This window comes from Ranitomeya imitator, chromosome 7 (genome assembly GCF_032444005.1).
Source record: "Ranitomeya imitator isolate aRanImi1 chromosome 7, aRanImi1.pri, whole genome shotgun sequence".
Classification (NCBI taxonomy): Eukaryota; Metazoa; Chordata; class Amphibia; order Anura; family Dendrobatidae; genus Ranitomeya; species Ranitomeya imitator.
The window spans coordinates 207592733-207606602 of NC_091288.1; the positions used below are offsets into that span (position 1 = coordinate 207592733).

At 44.3% G+C, this 13870-nt stretch overlaps 1 protein-coding gene across 1 annotated transcript; it reads left to right on the plus strand.

The window, feature by feature from the left end:
• Positions 1–4670: 4670 nt before the first annotated feature.
• Positions 4671–13870, plus strand: LOC138645353 (NADPH oxidase organizer 1-like). The gene is made up of 8 exons (XM_069734604.1): positions 4671–4811; positions 5165–5245; positions 5823–5898; positions 6551–6731; positions 8813–9003; positions 9228–9341; positions 9773–9890; positions 12480–13870. Exons 1-8 carry the CDS (start codon positions 4740–4742, stop codon positions 12970–12972), a joined length of 1326 nt encoding a protein of 441 aa, XP_069590705.1. The 5' UTR covers positions 4671–4739; the 3' UTR covers positions 12973–13870.

The following is a 13870-nucleotide window of genomic DNA, read 5'->3' on the forward strand; positions in this document are numbered from 1 at the left end:
TGGCGAAAATTTTGAAAATTTCGCAATTTTCACATTTTGAATTTTTATTCTGTTAAACCAGAGAGGTATGTGACACAAAATAGTTAATAAATAACATTTCCCACACGTCTACTTTACATCAGCACAATTTTGGAAACAAAATTTTTTTTTGCTAGGAAGTTATAAGGGTTAAAATTTGACCAGCGATTTCTCATTTTTACAACGAAATTTACAAAACCATTTTTTTTAGGGACCACCTCACATTTGAAGTCAGTTTGAGGGGTCTATATGGCTGAAAATACCCAAAAGTGACACCATTCTAAAAACTGCACTCCTCAAGGTGCACAAAACCACATTCCAGAAGTTTATTAACCCTTCAGGTGCTTCACAGCAGCAGAAGCAACATGGAAGGAAAAAATGAACATTTAACTTTTTAGTCACAAAAATGATTTTTCAGCAACAATTTTTGTATTTTCCCAATGGTAAAAGGAGAAACTGAACCATGAAAGTTGTTGTCCAATTTGTCCTGAGTACGCTGATACCTCATATGTGGGGGTAAACCACTGTTTGGGCGCACGGCAGGGCTTGGAAGGGAAGGAGCGCCATTTGACTTTTTGAATGAAAAATTGGCTGCACTCTTTAGCGGACACCATGTCAAGTTTGGAGAGCCCCCGTGTGGCTAAAAATTGGAGCTCCCCCACAAGTGACCCCATTTTGGAAACTAGACGCCCCAAGGAACTTATCTAGATGCATAGTGAGCCCTTTAAACCCCCAGCTGCTTCACAAATTGATCCGTAAAAATGAAAAAGTACTATTTTTTCACAAAAAAAATTATTTTAGCCTCAATTTTTTCATTTTCACATGGACAACAGGATAAAATGGATCCTAAAATTTGTTTGGCAATTTCTCCTGAGCACACCGATACCTCACATGTGGGGGTAAACCACTGTTTGGGCACATGGTAAGGCTCGGAAGGGAAGGAGCGCCATTTGACTTTTTGAATGAAAAATTATCTCGATCGTTAGCGGACACCATGTCGCGTTTGGAGAGCCCCTGTCTGCTTAAACATTGGAGCTCCCCCACAAGTGACCCCATTTTGGAAACTGGACCCCCCAAGGAACTTATCTAGATGCCTAGTGAGCACTTTAAACCCTCAGGTGCTTCACAAATTGATCCGTAAAAATGAAAAAGTACTTTTTTTTCACAAAAAATTTTTTTCGCCTCAATTTTTTCATTTTCACATGGGCAATAGGATAAAATGGATCCTAAAATTTGTTGAGCAATTTCTCCCGAGTACGCCGATACCTCATATGTGGGGGTAAACCACTGTTTGGGCACACGGCAGGGCTCAGAAGGGAAGGCGCGCCTTTTGACTTTTTGAATGGAAAATTAGCTCCATTTGTTAGCGGACACCATGTCGCATTTGGAGAGCCCCTGTGTGCTTATGCAATGGAGCTCCCCCACAAGTGACCCCATTTTGGAAACTAGACCCCCCAAGGAACTTATCTAGATGCATACTGAGCACTTTAAACCCCCAGGTGCTTCACAGAAGTTTATAATGCAGGGCCATGAAAATAAAAAATAATTTTTCTTTTCTCAAAAATGATTTTTTAGCCTGGAATTTCCTATTTTGCCAATGGTAATAGGAGAAATTGGACCACAAATGTTGTTGTCCAGTTTGTCCTGAGTATGCAGATACCACATATGTGGGGGTAAACCACTGTTTGGGCGCACAGCAGGGCTCAGAAGGGAAGGCACGCCATTTGGCTTTTTAAATGGAAAATTAGCTCCAATCATTAGCGGACACCATGTCGCGTTTGGAGAGCCCCTGTGTGCCTAAACATTAGAGATCCCCCACAAATGACCCCATTTTGGAAACTAGACCCCGAAAGGAACTTATCTAGATGTGAGGTGAGCACTTTGAACCCCCAAGTGCTTCACAGAAGTTCATAACACAGAGCAGTGAAAATAATAAATACGTTTTCTTTCCTCAAAAATAATTTTTTAGCCCAGAATTTTTTATTTTCCCAAGGGTTACAGGAGAAATTGGACCCCAAAAGTTGTTGTCCAGTTTCTCCTGAGTACGCTGATACCCCATGTGTGGGGGTAAACCACTGTTTGGGCACACGTCGGGGCTCAGAAGGGAAGTAGTGACTTTTGAAATGCAGACTTTGATGGAATGGTCTGCGGGCGTCACGTTGCGTTTGCAGAGCCCCTGGTGTGCCTAAACAGTAGAAACCCCACACAAGTGACCCCATTTTGGAAACTAGACCCCCCAAGGAACTTATCTAGATATGTGGTGAGCACTTTGAACCCCCAAGTGTTTCACAGACGTTTACAACGCAGAGCCGTGAAAATAAAAAATCATTTTTCTTTCCTCAAAAATGATGTTTTAGCAAGCAATTTTTTATTTTCTCAAGGGTAACAGGAGAAATTGGACCCCAGTAATTGTTGCGCAGTTTGTCCTGAGTATGCTGGTACCCCATATGTGGGTGTAAACCACTGTTTGGGCACACGTCGGGGCTCGGAAGTGAGGGAGCACCATTTGACTTTTTGAATACAAGATTGGCTGGAATCAATGGTGGCGCCATGTTGCGTTTGGAGACCCCCTGATGTGCCTAAACAGTGGAAACCCCTCAATTCTAACTCCAACACTAACCCCAACACACCCCTAACTCTAATCCCAACTGTAGCCATAACCCTAATCACAACCCTAACCCCAACACACCCCTAACCACAACACACCCCTAACCCTAACCACAACCCTAATTCCAACCCAACCCTAGCCCTAAGGCTATGTGCCCACGTTGCGGATTCGTATGAGATTTTTCAGCACCATTTTTGAAAAATCCGCGGGTAAAAGGCACTGCGTTTTACCTGTGGATTTACCGCGGATTTCCAGTGTTTTTTGTCCGGATTTCACCTGCGGATTTCTATTGAGGAACAGGTGTAAAACGCTGCGGAATCCGCACAAAGAATTGACATGCTGCGGAAAATACAACGCAGCGTTCCCGCGCGGTATTTTCCGCACCATGGGCACAGCGGATTTGGCTTTCCATATGTTTACATGGTACTGTAAACCTGATGGAACTCTGCTGCGGATCCGCAGCGGCCAATCCGCACCGTGTGCACATAGCCTAATTCTAAAGGTATGTGCACACGCTGCGGAAAAAGCTGCGGATCCGCAGCAGTTTCCCATGAGTTTACAGTTCAATGCAAACCTATGGGAAACAAAAATCGCTGTACACATGCTGCAGAAAAACTGCACGGAAACACAGCGGTTTACATTCCGCAGCATGTCACTTCTTTCTGCGGATTCCGCAGCGGTTTTACAACTGCTCAAATAGAAAATCGCTGTTGTAAAACCGCAGTGAAATGCACAGAAAAAACGCGTTAAATCTGCCATAAATCCGCAGCGGTTTAGCACTGCGGATTTATGAAATCCACAGCGGAAAAATCCGCAGAGGACCAGAATACATGTGCACATACCGAAACCCTAGCCCTAGCCCTAACCCTACCCCTAACCCTAACCCTACCCCTAACCCTAACCCTACCCCTAATCCTACCCCTAGTTCTTACCCCAACCTTAGTGGAAAAAAAATAAATATTTTTTTTATTGTCCCTACCTATGGGGGTGACAAAGGGGGGGGGGGGTCATTTACTTTTTTTTTTATTTTGATCACTGAGATATAACCTATCTCAGTGATCAAAATTCACTCTGGAACGAATCTGCACATGCGCCCGCCATTTTGGAAGATGGCGGCGCCCAGGAAAGAAGACGGACGGTCCCCGGGAGGCCAGGTAAGTATAAGGGGGGGAGATCAGGGCACGGGGGGGGGGGGGGGGCGTCGGAGCACGGGGGGGGTGGATCGGAACACGGGGGGGTGGATCGGAGCACGGAGTGGGGGATCACTGTGCGGGCGGGTGGATCGGAGCACGAGGGGGAATCGCTGTGCGGGGGGGGGATCGCTGTGCGGGGGTGGGATCGGAGTGCGGGGGGGTTTGATTGGAGCACGGGGGGTGTGATTGGAGCACGGGGGGAGCGGGCAGGAGGACGGGGGAGCGGAGCACAGGACCGAGGGGAGCGGAGCACAGATCGGGGGGCTGGGGGGGGCGATCGGAGGGGTGGAGTGGGGGCACATTAGTGTGTCCAGCCATGGCCGATGATATTGCAGCATCGGCCATGGCTGGATTGTAATATTTCACCATTTTTTTAGGTGAAATATTACAAATCGCTCTGATTGGCAGGTTCACTTTCAACAGCCAATCAGATCGATTGTAGCCACGAGGGGGCTGGGCTAAACTACCACTCCCCCTGTCCCTGCAGATCGGGTGAAATGGGAGTTAACCCTTTCACCCGATCTGCAGGGACGCGATCTTTCAATGACGCATATGCTGCGTCATCGGTCGGAATGGCGTCAAAGGTCGGGAAGGGGTATTTGGAATAATTAATTTATATAACTCAGTACTTTTCTTATTGCGTAGTGCCGGTGCGCTCTGCTATGCCAGGAATCTATTTGAGCTCTACATACAGTATCTATCAGTCTGATTTCAGCTGTAGACACCTGTGTGGACAGGAAGGACGGAGTACAATTATTTTTTCCCCAGAGAGGACAAGACATGATTTTATGAGTCATCAGTAAAAGTAACCAGACACACCTTCGTGATTGGACGGAGGGGCAGAACCCAAGCCCGTCCTTCTGGCTATACATGAGCTATGTCTGCCTTGTACAGACTTTAGTTTTAGCATCTACACAAAGATGAAGGAAAGTAGCAGCCGGCATCCCGTCAATGTTGAAGCCATTGGATTAATGCAGCATGGCAATGATAAGGTGAGACCCTATTATACACAGTATTATCGTCCAGCGGCTGAGGCGGGCAATAGAAGTGTAATATACAAAACTAAGAGTCACATTTAATACATTTATTTTATATTTGTAATACATTATTAATAATGCTAGAAAGTTGCTTATATTGCAATTCCTTTTTATATTTAGGTTATTTATATGACTTATTTAACATAACGTAGCCATAGAAATAAATATTTTCTGGTGTCAACAGGAATTTTTTTTCCCGGATTTTTCAGGAATTTTTTGGGGTTATAGAACCGCGAAATATCAGCATGATAAAAAGTTTAATAATAAGTTATTTAGCTCTATTTCTCGCCTGCCTTCTGCTCTTTCAGACATACATGTTTTCAGTTTCATGGTCCGACCACAACAAGGTCCTGATCTACCGAACATTTCAAGAATTTAAGAAATTCCAGGTAAGGTGCATATAAGGATAAGAATTCAAAAACATTTTTTTTAAGGAAGGAAATTGTAAAAAAAAAATAATGATAATGTAGCAATTTTTTAATAATTTGCTGCGTGGTATAAAATGCGTGCAAATTTTATTCTGTAGATCGTTACCAAATGTATTAACTTTTATGAACAATTGAAAAATTTGTTATTCTGAAAGCTGTGTCTTTTATGGTTGCTTTTTTATTGTTTTAATTTAGGAGAAAAAAATTGGTTTTGTTTTTCTTTTTTGATCTTTTTTTTATTATTATTTTTTTTACCATTTTATGGTATTTTTCTTCAGACTACCTCTTTTTTGATCTTTTTGAACATTTTATTGCGTTTTTTACAAAAATGTTTATTTTGTTTTTTTTTAAATTTGGTAGTCCACGTAGGGGACTTAATTGTGCAACGGCTTCAGTAAAACACTGCAATCCTTACATATTTCAGTGTATTATGCCTGTCGGCTAAAATTAACGTATTCAAATATGAAAATTCAGTTTAAGATTAGAGGAAAAGGCATACTGCTACTGAATGATAAAGCATGTTGTCTTTTGTACTTAGAGGGATCTTAAGAAAAAATTCCCATTAGAAGCTGGAGCCCTAAATAAGAGAGAAAGAACACTGCCCAAACTGCAAGGTGAGAAGAAAAATGATACATTATTGCATTTATTTTATGATAATATATAAAGAGGTCAATAACATGGAGATCAATAATAAAAGTGTAGCTGCTTGCAGTCACCAACAGAGGGAGCTCATGAACTTACGTTATACTGCGTAGGCATTGACTGTATGATAATACAGTCTGCAGTAAGCTCCTGAGCTCCCCCTAGTGGTGACTGCAGGCAGACAAAATATATCATGCAGCTTTATGACAGTGCATGGGATTCGGAGCTTATGTCCGTCTCACCGATTAAGGGCTACCGAGCACAATCAGCATTGCTGTTATACGAGCTTTTACTGAAACAAGAATTGTGTAATTTATGGCTCCTTGACAAATTTAGAGTTGATGAAAATGGCACACAGAAAAAAAAAGTAAAAATAGTTAAAAAATGCTAATAATCGTTCCTAAAAGAAGTTACAGAAATCCATGTGCATCATATTAGGCTTAACGGGGATTTCCACTTTTGGAAAAATCAGATTAGAAAATAGTAAGAAATTGGAATTTTAAAATTAAAGTGACGGCAAAAAAATTTGAAGAACCTGTCATTATCAAATGTCACCACTAGGTGGCAGCATGGTTCTAAAAATGGAATCTCTTTCTAGAGTTGATTTTTTTTTCTTCTTTTCAGATGCTCCTAGGATTGTGACGAAGAGGAACGTCTCCAAGAGGTTCTTAGAAAGACTACGGCTCCTAGAGGCCTATTCACATTCTTTGCTGAAGATGGATGCCAAGATTTCACACAGCGATATTGTGGTTCAGTTTTTCACGCTACAACACTGCGACCTGAAGCCGTCATTCCCTGAAGACAGGTGAAGATCTGCCCAGACTATATAATGTTCAGATTATGAAGAGTCCTCCATAGCTAACATTATTATAAAGATATGGTGGCCTGGATTGGATTCAACCCCTTAGATGCCGCAATCATTTGTGATCACGGCAGCTAACCGGTTAGACAGAGGGAGGAGCCTCCTTGTTGAAGGAGGAGCCTTCCTGCTGAAGGAGGAGCTTCCCTGCTGAAGAAGGAGCCTTCCTGCTGAAGGAGGAGCTTCCCTGCTGAAGGAGGAGCTTCCCTGTTGAAGAAGGAGCCTTCCTGCTGAAGAAGGAGCCTTCCTGCTGAAGGAGGAGCTTCCCTGCTGAAGGAGGAGCTTCCCTGCTGAAGGAGGAGCCTTCCTGCTGAAGGAGGAGCTTCCCTGCTGAAGGAGGAGCCTTCCTGCTGAAGGAGGAGCTTCCCTGCTGAAGGAGGAGCCTTCCTGCTGAAGGAGGAGCTTCCCTGCTGAAGGAGGAGCTTTCCTGCAGAAGGAGGAGCTTCCCTGCGGAAGAAGGAGCCTTCCTGCTGAAGGAGGAGCTTCCCTGCTGAAGGAGGAGCCTTCCTGCTGAAGGAGGAGCTTCCCTGCTGAAGGAGGAGCCTTCCTGCTGAAGGAGGAGCTTCCCTGTGGAAGGAGGAGCTTCCCTGCGGAAGAAGGTGCCATCTTGCTGAAGGAGGAGCCATCCTGCTGAAGGAGGAGCCATCCTGCTGAAGGAGGAGCTTCCCTGCTGAAGGAGGAGCCTTCCTGCTGAAGGAGGAGCTTCCCTGCTGAAGGAGGAGCCTTCCTGCTGAAGGAGGAGCTTCCCTGCGGAAGGAGGAGCTTCCCTGCGGAAGAAGGAGCCATCTTGCTGAAGGAGGAGCCATCCTGCTGAAGGAGGAGCTTCCCTGCTGAAGGAGGAGCTTCCCTGCTGAAGGAGGAGCTTCCCTGCTGAAGGAGGAGCCTTCCTGCTGAAGGAGGAGCTTCCCTGCTGAAGGAGGAGCTTCCCTGCTGAAGGAGGAGCCTTCCTGCTGAAGGAGGAGCTTCCCTGCGGAAGGAGGAGCTTCCCTGCGGAAGAAGGAGCCATCTTGCTGAAGGAGGAGCCATCCTGCTGAAGGAGGAGCCATCCTGCTGAAGGAGGAGCTTCCCTGCTGAAGGAGGAGCCTTCCTGCTGAAGGAGGAGCTTCCCTGCTGAAGGAGCCTTCCTGCTGAAGGAGGAGCTTCCCTGCTGAAGGAGGAGCCTTCCTGCTGAAGGAGGAGCTTCCCTGCTGAAGGAGGAGCTTTCCTGCAGAAGGAGGAGCTTCCCTGCGGAAGGAGGAGCCTTCCTGCTGAAGGAGGAGCTTCCCTGCTGAAGGAGGAGCCTTCCTGCTGAAGGAGGAGCTTCCCTGCTGAAGGAGGAGCCTTCCTGCTGAAGGAGGAGCTTCCCTGTGGAAGGAGGAGCTTCCCTGCGGAAGAAGGTGCCATCTTGCTGAAGGAGGAGCCATCCTGCTGAAGGAGGAGCCATCCTGCTGAAGGAGGAGCTTCCCTGCTGAAGGAGGAGCCTTCCTGCTGAAGGAAGAGCTTCCCTGCTGAAGGAGGAGCTTCCCTGCTGAAGGAGGAGCCTTCCTGCTGAAGAAGGAGCTTCCCTGCGGAAGGAGGAGCTTCCCTGCGGAAGAAGGAGCCATCTTGCTGAAGGAGGAGCCATCCTGCTGAAGGAGGAGCTTCCCTGCTGAAGGAGGAGCCTTCCCCCTGGAGGAGGAGCTTCCCTGCTGAAGGAGGAGCCTTCCTGCTGAAGGAGGAGCCTTCCCCCTGGAGGAGGAGCCTTCCTGCTGAAGGAGGAGCTTCCCTCCTGAAGGAGGAGCCCCCGCTTTTTATGAAAAAAAAAATACATTGAAAAAAGAAATAAATAAAATTCTTTTTTTATCTTTTAAAATCCCCCAAGGTCCATAATAACTGTGTCCCTGAAGGGGAGGGGTGCTGTCAATATGCCATAAGTATGTTAAGTGGGAACACCCCATTAAGAGGGTAATAAGCCTGAAGATCCATCTCTTTAATAAGCCTCATATCTGCATGTCAGGATCCAGAATCTTGGACTGAGTCTTAGCATTCCATCTTTTTTTTTCTTTCAGCCTCGTCATAATGCCGTCAGAGAAAAAAGAGGAGACTCTGATCGTCTCATCTCACGCCCCCGATATCTCCGCTCCTCTCGTATGCTCCAAATACATGTGTATGGCCGACTATGAGACGGCGGATCTGAGGGACCGGGCATTCAGAGTGAAGCAATATGAATTCCTTGATGTTCTGCTTAAGGAGAACACTGGTACGTGAGCAGCTGCTGTGTTTTGCTGAAATAGCGCCACTTGTGTTAACAGGCGGTGACTGGTATTGTAGCTCAGTTCAAATTCAACAATGTGGGCAGGAGTGGTACTAATGTATTCTGATCTCATACACCCCCTGTATGCCAAATTATTTGTGATTGTGTGTCTCCGCCTAGTGGTGATGGAAGTGAACTGCAAATATGTAAATTATCACTTATAATCGCAGGATGGTGGCTGGTGGAGAACGAAGAGCGACAATTAGCCTGGTTTCCAGCACCTTATTTGCAAGATTACAGAAAAACAGAAGAATTTGACATTGTCAAAGAATGCCAAGAAGAAGGTATGATGAATCTTACGCTCATTTGTTTAGTCCTCAACTCAAATTATCATATTATTGTCAGAAATTCATATTCAAAATGATCTATCCTATTCTGCTGTAGCCAAATGGCACTAATCTTTTCATGCTATCTCAACAGCCACCACTAGGGGGAGCACACTGCATACTGAATTATTATTGAGTTTTATGAATAAACTGTATGCAGTGTGCTCCCTCTGGTGGTGACTGCAGGTATAGTGAATGTTATTTATTAAGTCTGCAGGAGATTTTGTGCTCTGTGTCCTAACACAACAATTCTGACCACTTTAAATATATTTTCAGAGTCAGTTAAGATATTTGAAAAAAATAAATAAAATAAAGCATTTAAGGGTGTATAATAAGAGTGATCTGGGTCCTGACTTTCTCTGACATTGATTTTCTCCATTCTTGAATAGGTATCTTGTGCGTGGTGATAAAAGGCTATCAGGCTCAGAATTTTGATGAACTTTCTGTGGGGATCGGCGTCGTGGTGGAAGTCTTGAGAAAATCAGATTCTGGCTGGTGGCTCATCAGGTGAGGATTTTGGGGCGTTTTAGGGTGTTTAACTTCACTTTTGTTTTGGTTTAATGGTGAAATAGCGATGGAGGAGGATCTGTTACATACTAGATATAGTCACCAGTGGCAGGTGGAAAGGATTAAGGGGTTATCCCATAAGCAACATATATCATCGGATAGGTCATAGATGTCTGATCGATGGACATCCGACCACCGATCGTAAGAGATGTCCCAAAGTCTCACTGTGATTGGAGCAGGACTGAGCACGTGCGACCACTGCTCTATTCATCGCTATAGAAGCGGTGGTCGCACATGCTCAGTAACATCTCATTCATTGAGACCCCCCATTCTCTCAATCAGCCGGAGCCTCAGCAATCACATATTTTTCATATGGATAGATCATAAATATTTTTTATATTCTATACTCCTTAAGAAAGCTACCATTTTTATTTTTTGCACTTTTGTTTTCTTTTATTTTTCCATTCGCATAGTCATATGAACACTTGTTTTTTTTACGGAACAAGCTATAGTTTTAAATGACACCATTCACATTACCATATAAAGATGTGAAAAGTAGGGACAAACAATTACAGGTGTGGTAAAATAAAAAAACAACAACAATTCAGCCATTGTTTTGGGGTTTTGTGTGTGCAGTAAAAATCCTAGGATTCTTCAGGTCAGTACAATTAGATATCATTTTTTTAATATGTTAATAACGTTAGATTTGGTTTGTGTTGCAATTTTTGAGATCCGTAAAAAATAAATATTTTTCTATTGGAGGGCTTGGTTTTTTTTTTACGATGTAAGATGTCGTTTCTTTTGGTTTTGGGTTACATATGACATTTTGATCAATTTGTATTTATTTTTTTGTTGCAAGTGCATTTCAATTCTGCCGCTTCCAAGTATTTTCCTTTACTTTGTTTACTGGAGGGGTTAAATATTTCTATATTTTGATAGGTTGGACTTTTACGGACGTGGTAATTTCCAATGCATTTTTTTAATTTCTTTAATTTTGGAGTAGATTTTGTTTACTTTTTTTTTTTTAAATTCGACTACTTTTTAAATAGTTTTTTTTTCCAGTGAATTTGAACCTGCGATCTTTTTGACCACTTGCAATATATACTTTAATGCTCCAATATTGCAATATATAAGAAGTTCAATGATTTTGAATGAAGCCCAGCCACAAGTTGGACTTCATGGGAGTACAAAGATGTCTTCAGTAGGCCCCGGCTGCCATTGTAACCCATCGTCACCCTGCTATTGAATGGGGGCGTATTGCATTCATGGGCATTTAAATGTGAGATTCTGTATGGTTAAACAGCAGTGATCAGAGCTCGCTCCAATCTTGGCTGTTTGAGACAGTTTCTGGCTGTATAACACAGCTGGCACCTGCTCTGTATCCAGTGAGTTCAGCTCCTGAGCCTCTCCATACACATGCACCAAACCTGTGATGTGGGTATATCAAAGGTCGTTAAGGGGGTAAGAGATAATTGGCTGTGGGAGAACATCTTCCTATATCATAGTCATAGTCAGTTCAGGTCTTTTCACCAGAGCAGCCTATGAGAGTGTCGAAACTGTGAACCCAAACAATACCCTGCCTAACAGATGAGCGTGGTGGTTCGTTTCCTCTACAGTCATAGCGGGAGTGCTGACCTGGCCAGTGGTTCCCTCTACAGTCATAGCGGGAGTGCTGACCTGGCCAGTGGTCCGTTTCCTCTACAGTCATAGCGGGAGTGCTGACCTGGCCAGTGGTTCCCTCTACAGTCATAGCGGGAGTGCTGACCTGGCCAGTGGTTCGTTTCTTCTACAGTCATAGCGGGAGTGCTGACCTGGCCAGTGGTTCGTTTCCTCTACAGTCATAGCGGGAGTGCTGACCTGGCCAGTGGTTCCCTCTACAGTCATAGCAGGAGTGCTGACCTGGCCAGTGGTTCGTTTCTTCTACAGTCATAGTGGGAGTGCTGACCTGGCCAGTGGTTCGTTTCTTCTACAGTCATAGCGGGAGTGCTGACCTGGCCAGTGGTTCGTTTCTTCTACAGTCATAGTGGGAGTGCTGACCTGGCCAGTGGTTTGTTTCCTCTACAGTCATAGTGGGAGTGCTGACCTGGCCAGTGGTTCGTTTCTTCTACAGTCATAGTGGGAGTGCTGACCTGGCCAGTGGTTCGTTTCCTCTACAGTCATAGCGGGAGTGCTGACCTGGCCAGTGGTTCGTTTCCTCTACAGTCATAGCGGGGGTGCTTACCTGGCCAGTTGTTCGTTTCCTCTACAGTCATAGTGGGGCTGCTGACCTGGCCAGTGGTTCATTTCCTCTACAGTCATAGCGGGGCTGCTGACCTGGCCAGTGGTTCGTTTCCTCTACAGTCATAGCGGGAGTGCTGACCTGGCCAGTGGTTCGTTTCCTCTACAGTCATAGCGGGAGTGCTGACCTGGCCAGAAGTAACTCTCCATGTGATTCTATCATCAAAACATGACTAGGAGGAACATCTGTCCCAGTCACTACAATGAAATCAAGCTACAATACCAGACACCACCCATGTAAAGGTGTGGTGCAGTTTAAAGAAGATTTTCTAGACCTATCCAAGTTATAAAATTGTACATTTATGTCCACAGATACAACAAAAGAACCGGCTACATCCCATCCCTTTACCTAAAGCCGTACTCCAACCCGTGTGAAAGGTTCCATCATATCCTCGGCAGAGAGCGCCTTGGTTCCACACCCAATCTGCAGGAAGATAGGTGGTTTGGAGACACGTATTCGTTTCTATCTTTCCGACCATCGATAGACGAGCAGAGACGAAGCGATAGAGGAAGGTTGCAGTCATTGGGGAACACGTCACTGGGGTCTGAAGCCAGATCTGACCTGGACTCGGATCTAGAGAGCGTGTCAGGGAGTAGACGTAGCTCCTCCAATAGTGGCGTCTCTTTCCTGAGCACCTCCGATATCTCACTGTCCACGACCACATCAGTGTATGGCCTGCCCCAAATCCCCACAAGACCCAAACCAGAGGAGATCCTACAGAAGTGCAGCACAGTCACCAAGAATAAAGTGCGGAGGTCACTAGTGAGTATGGGGTCAACAGATGTCAACATGATCCAGCTTTAGGTCATGATGGTGAAGACGTGGATGATAGCAGTCATTTTCATTTGTCATACTGACAGTGTGATCCTAATTATCCATCACTTCAAATTGTGCTGAAAAAGACATAAATATACGTAGCGGTAAGGCTATAGATGTAGTAGAATTTTTTCTACCTAAAATATTAGCTTTTTTTAAGGAGTAAGTATCATTTTAACTTTCTTTTCACAAATCAACAGTGCACATGAAAACGAGAACGCTTGGAATATATCTCATTAGATATATCCGTTTCTTTCTGAAAATTCTGTCTTGAAAATTTGGAGCTCATAAAATTCTATGTAGTAGGGAGGAGCAGAACGTCTGTGTCCACCTCTGGCTCTTCACTCCTCCATAAAATATTAAAAAACATCAACTGCCGTCTCCATTCTCAGTAATGGGAAAGTCTGTCTTCACTGAATACAGATTTTACCCATGAATTGTAAATGCCAGATCAGTCCAGGAGGAGAAATACGCAGATTTCTTTGATAAAATATATTACAAAATTCCTTATTTTAATTTATACTATAGAGTTATAAAATAAAAACTAACATGACAGTTCCACTTAGTAGTGGATAATGTGTAGGAATCATGTATAGGTGCAAATCCTCAGTAAATCCCAGGGATCATTTGTAGATTTCAATCTACTGAGATTGATTAACTTTGCCTTTTGAGGCCGGATTCAAGATCGATTAGTTATGCCTTTGGCAGTGGTTTCCAACCTGTTTTCCAACTTCTGTAAAACTACAACTCTCGGCAAAGCAAGAAAGTCACAGAGGGAAACCTATATATGTAGGAGGCGCAGGTTGTATATTCTCTGCTGTTTTTATTACATTGGCATATGTTCTAGTTTAGTGATTTTTTTCAATAAAGAATGATGAAAATTTTA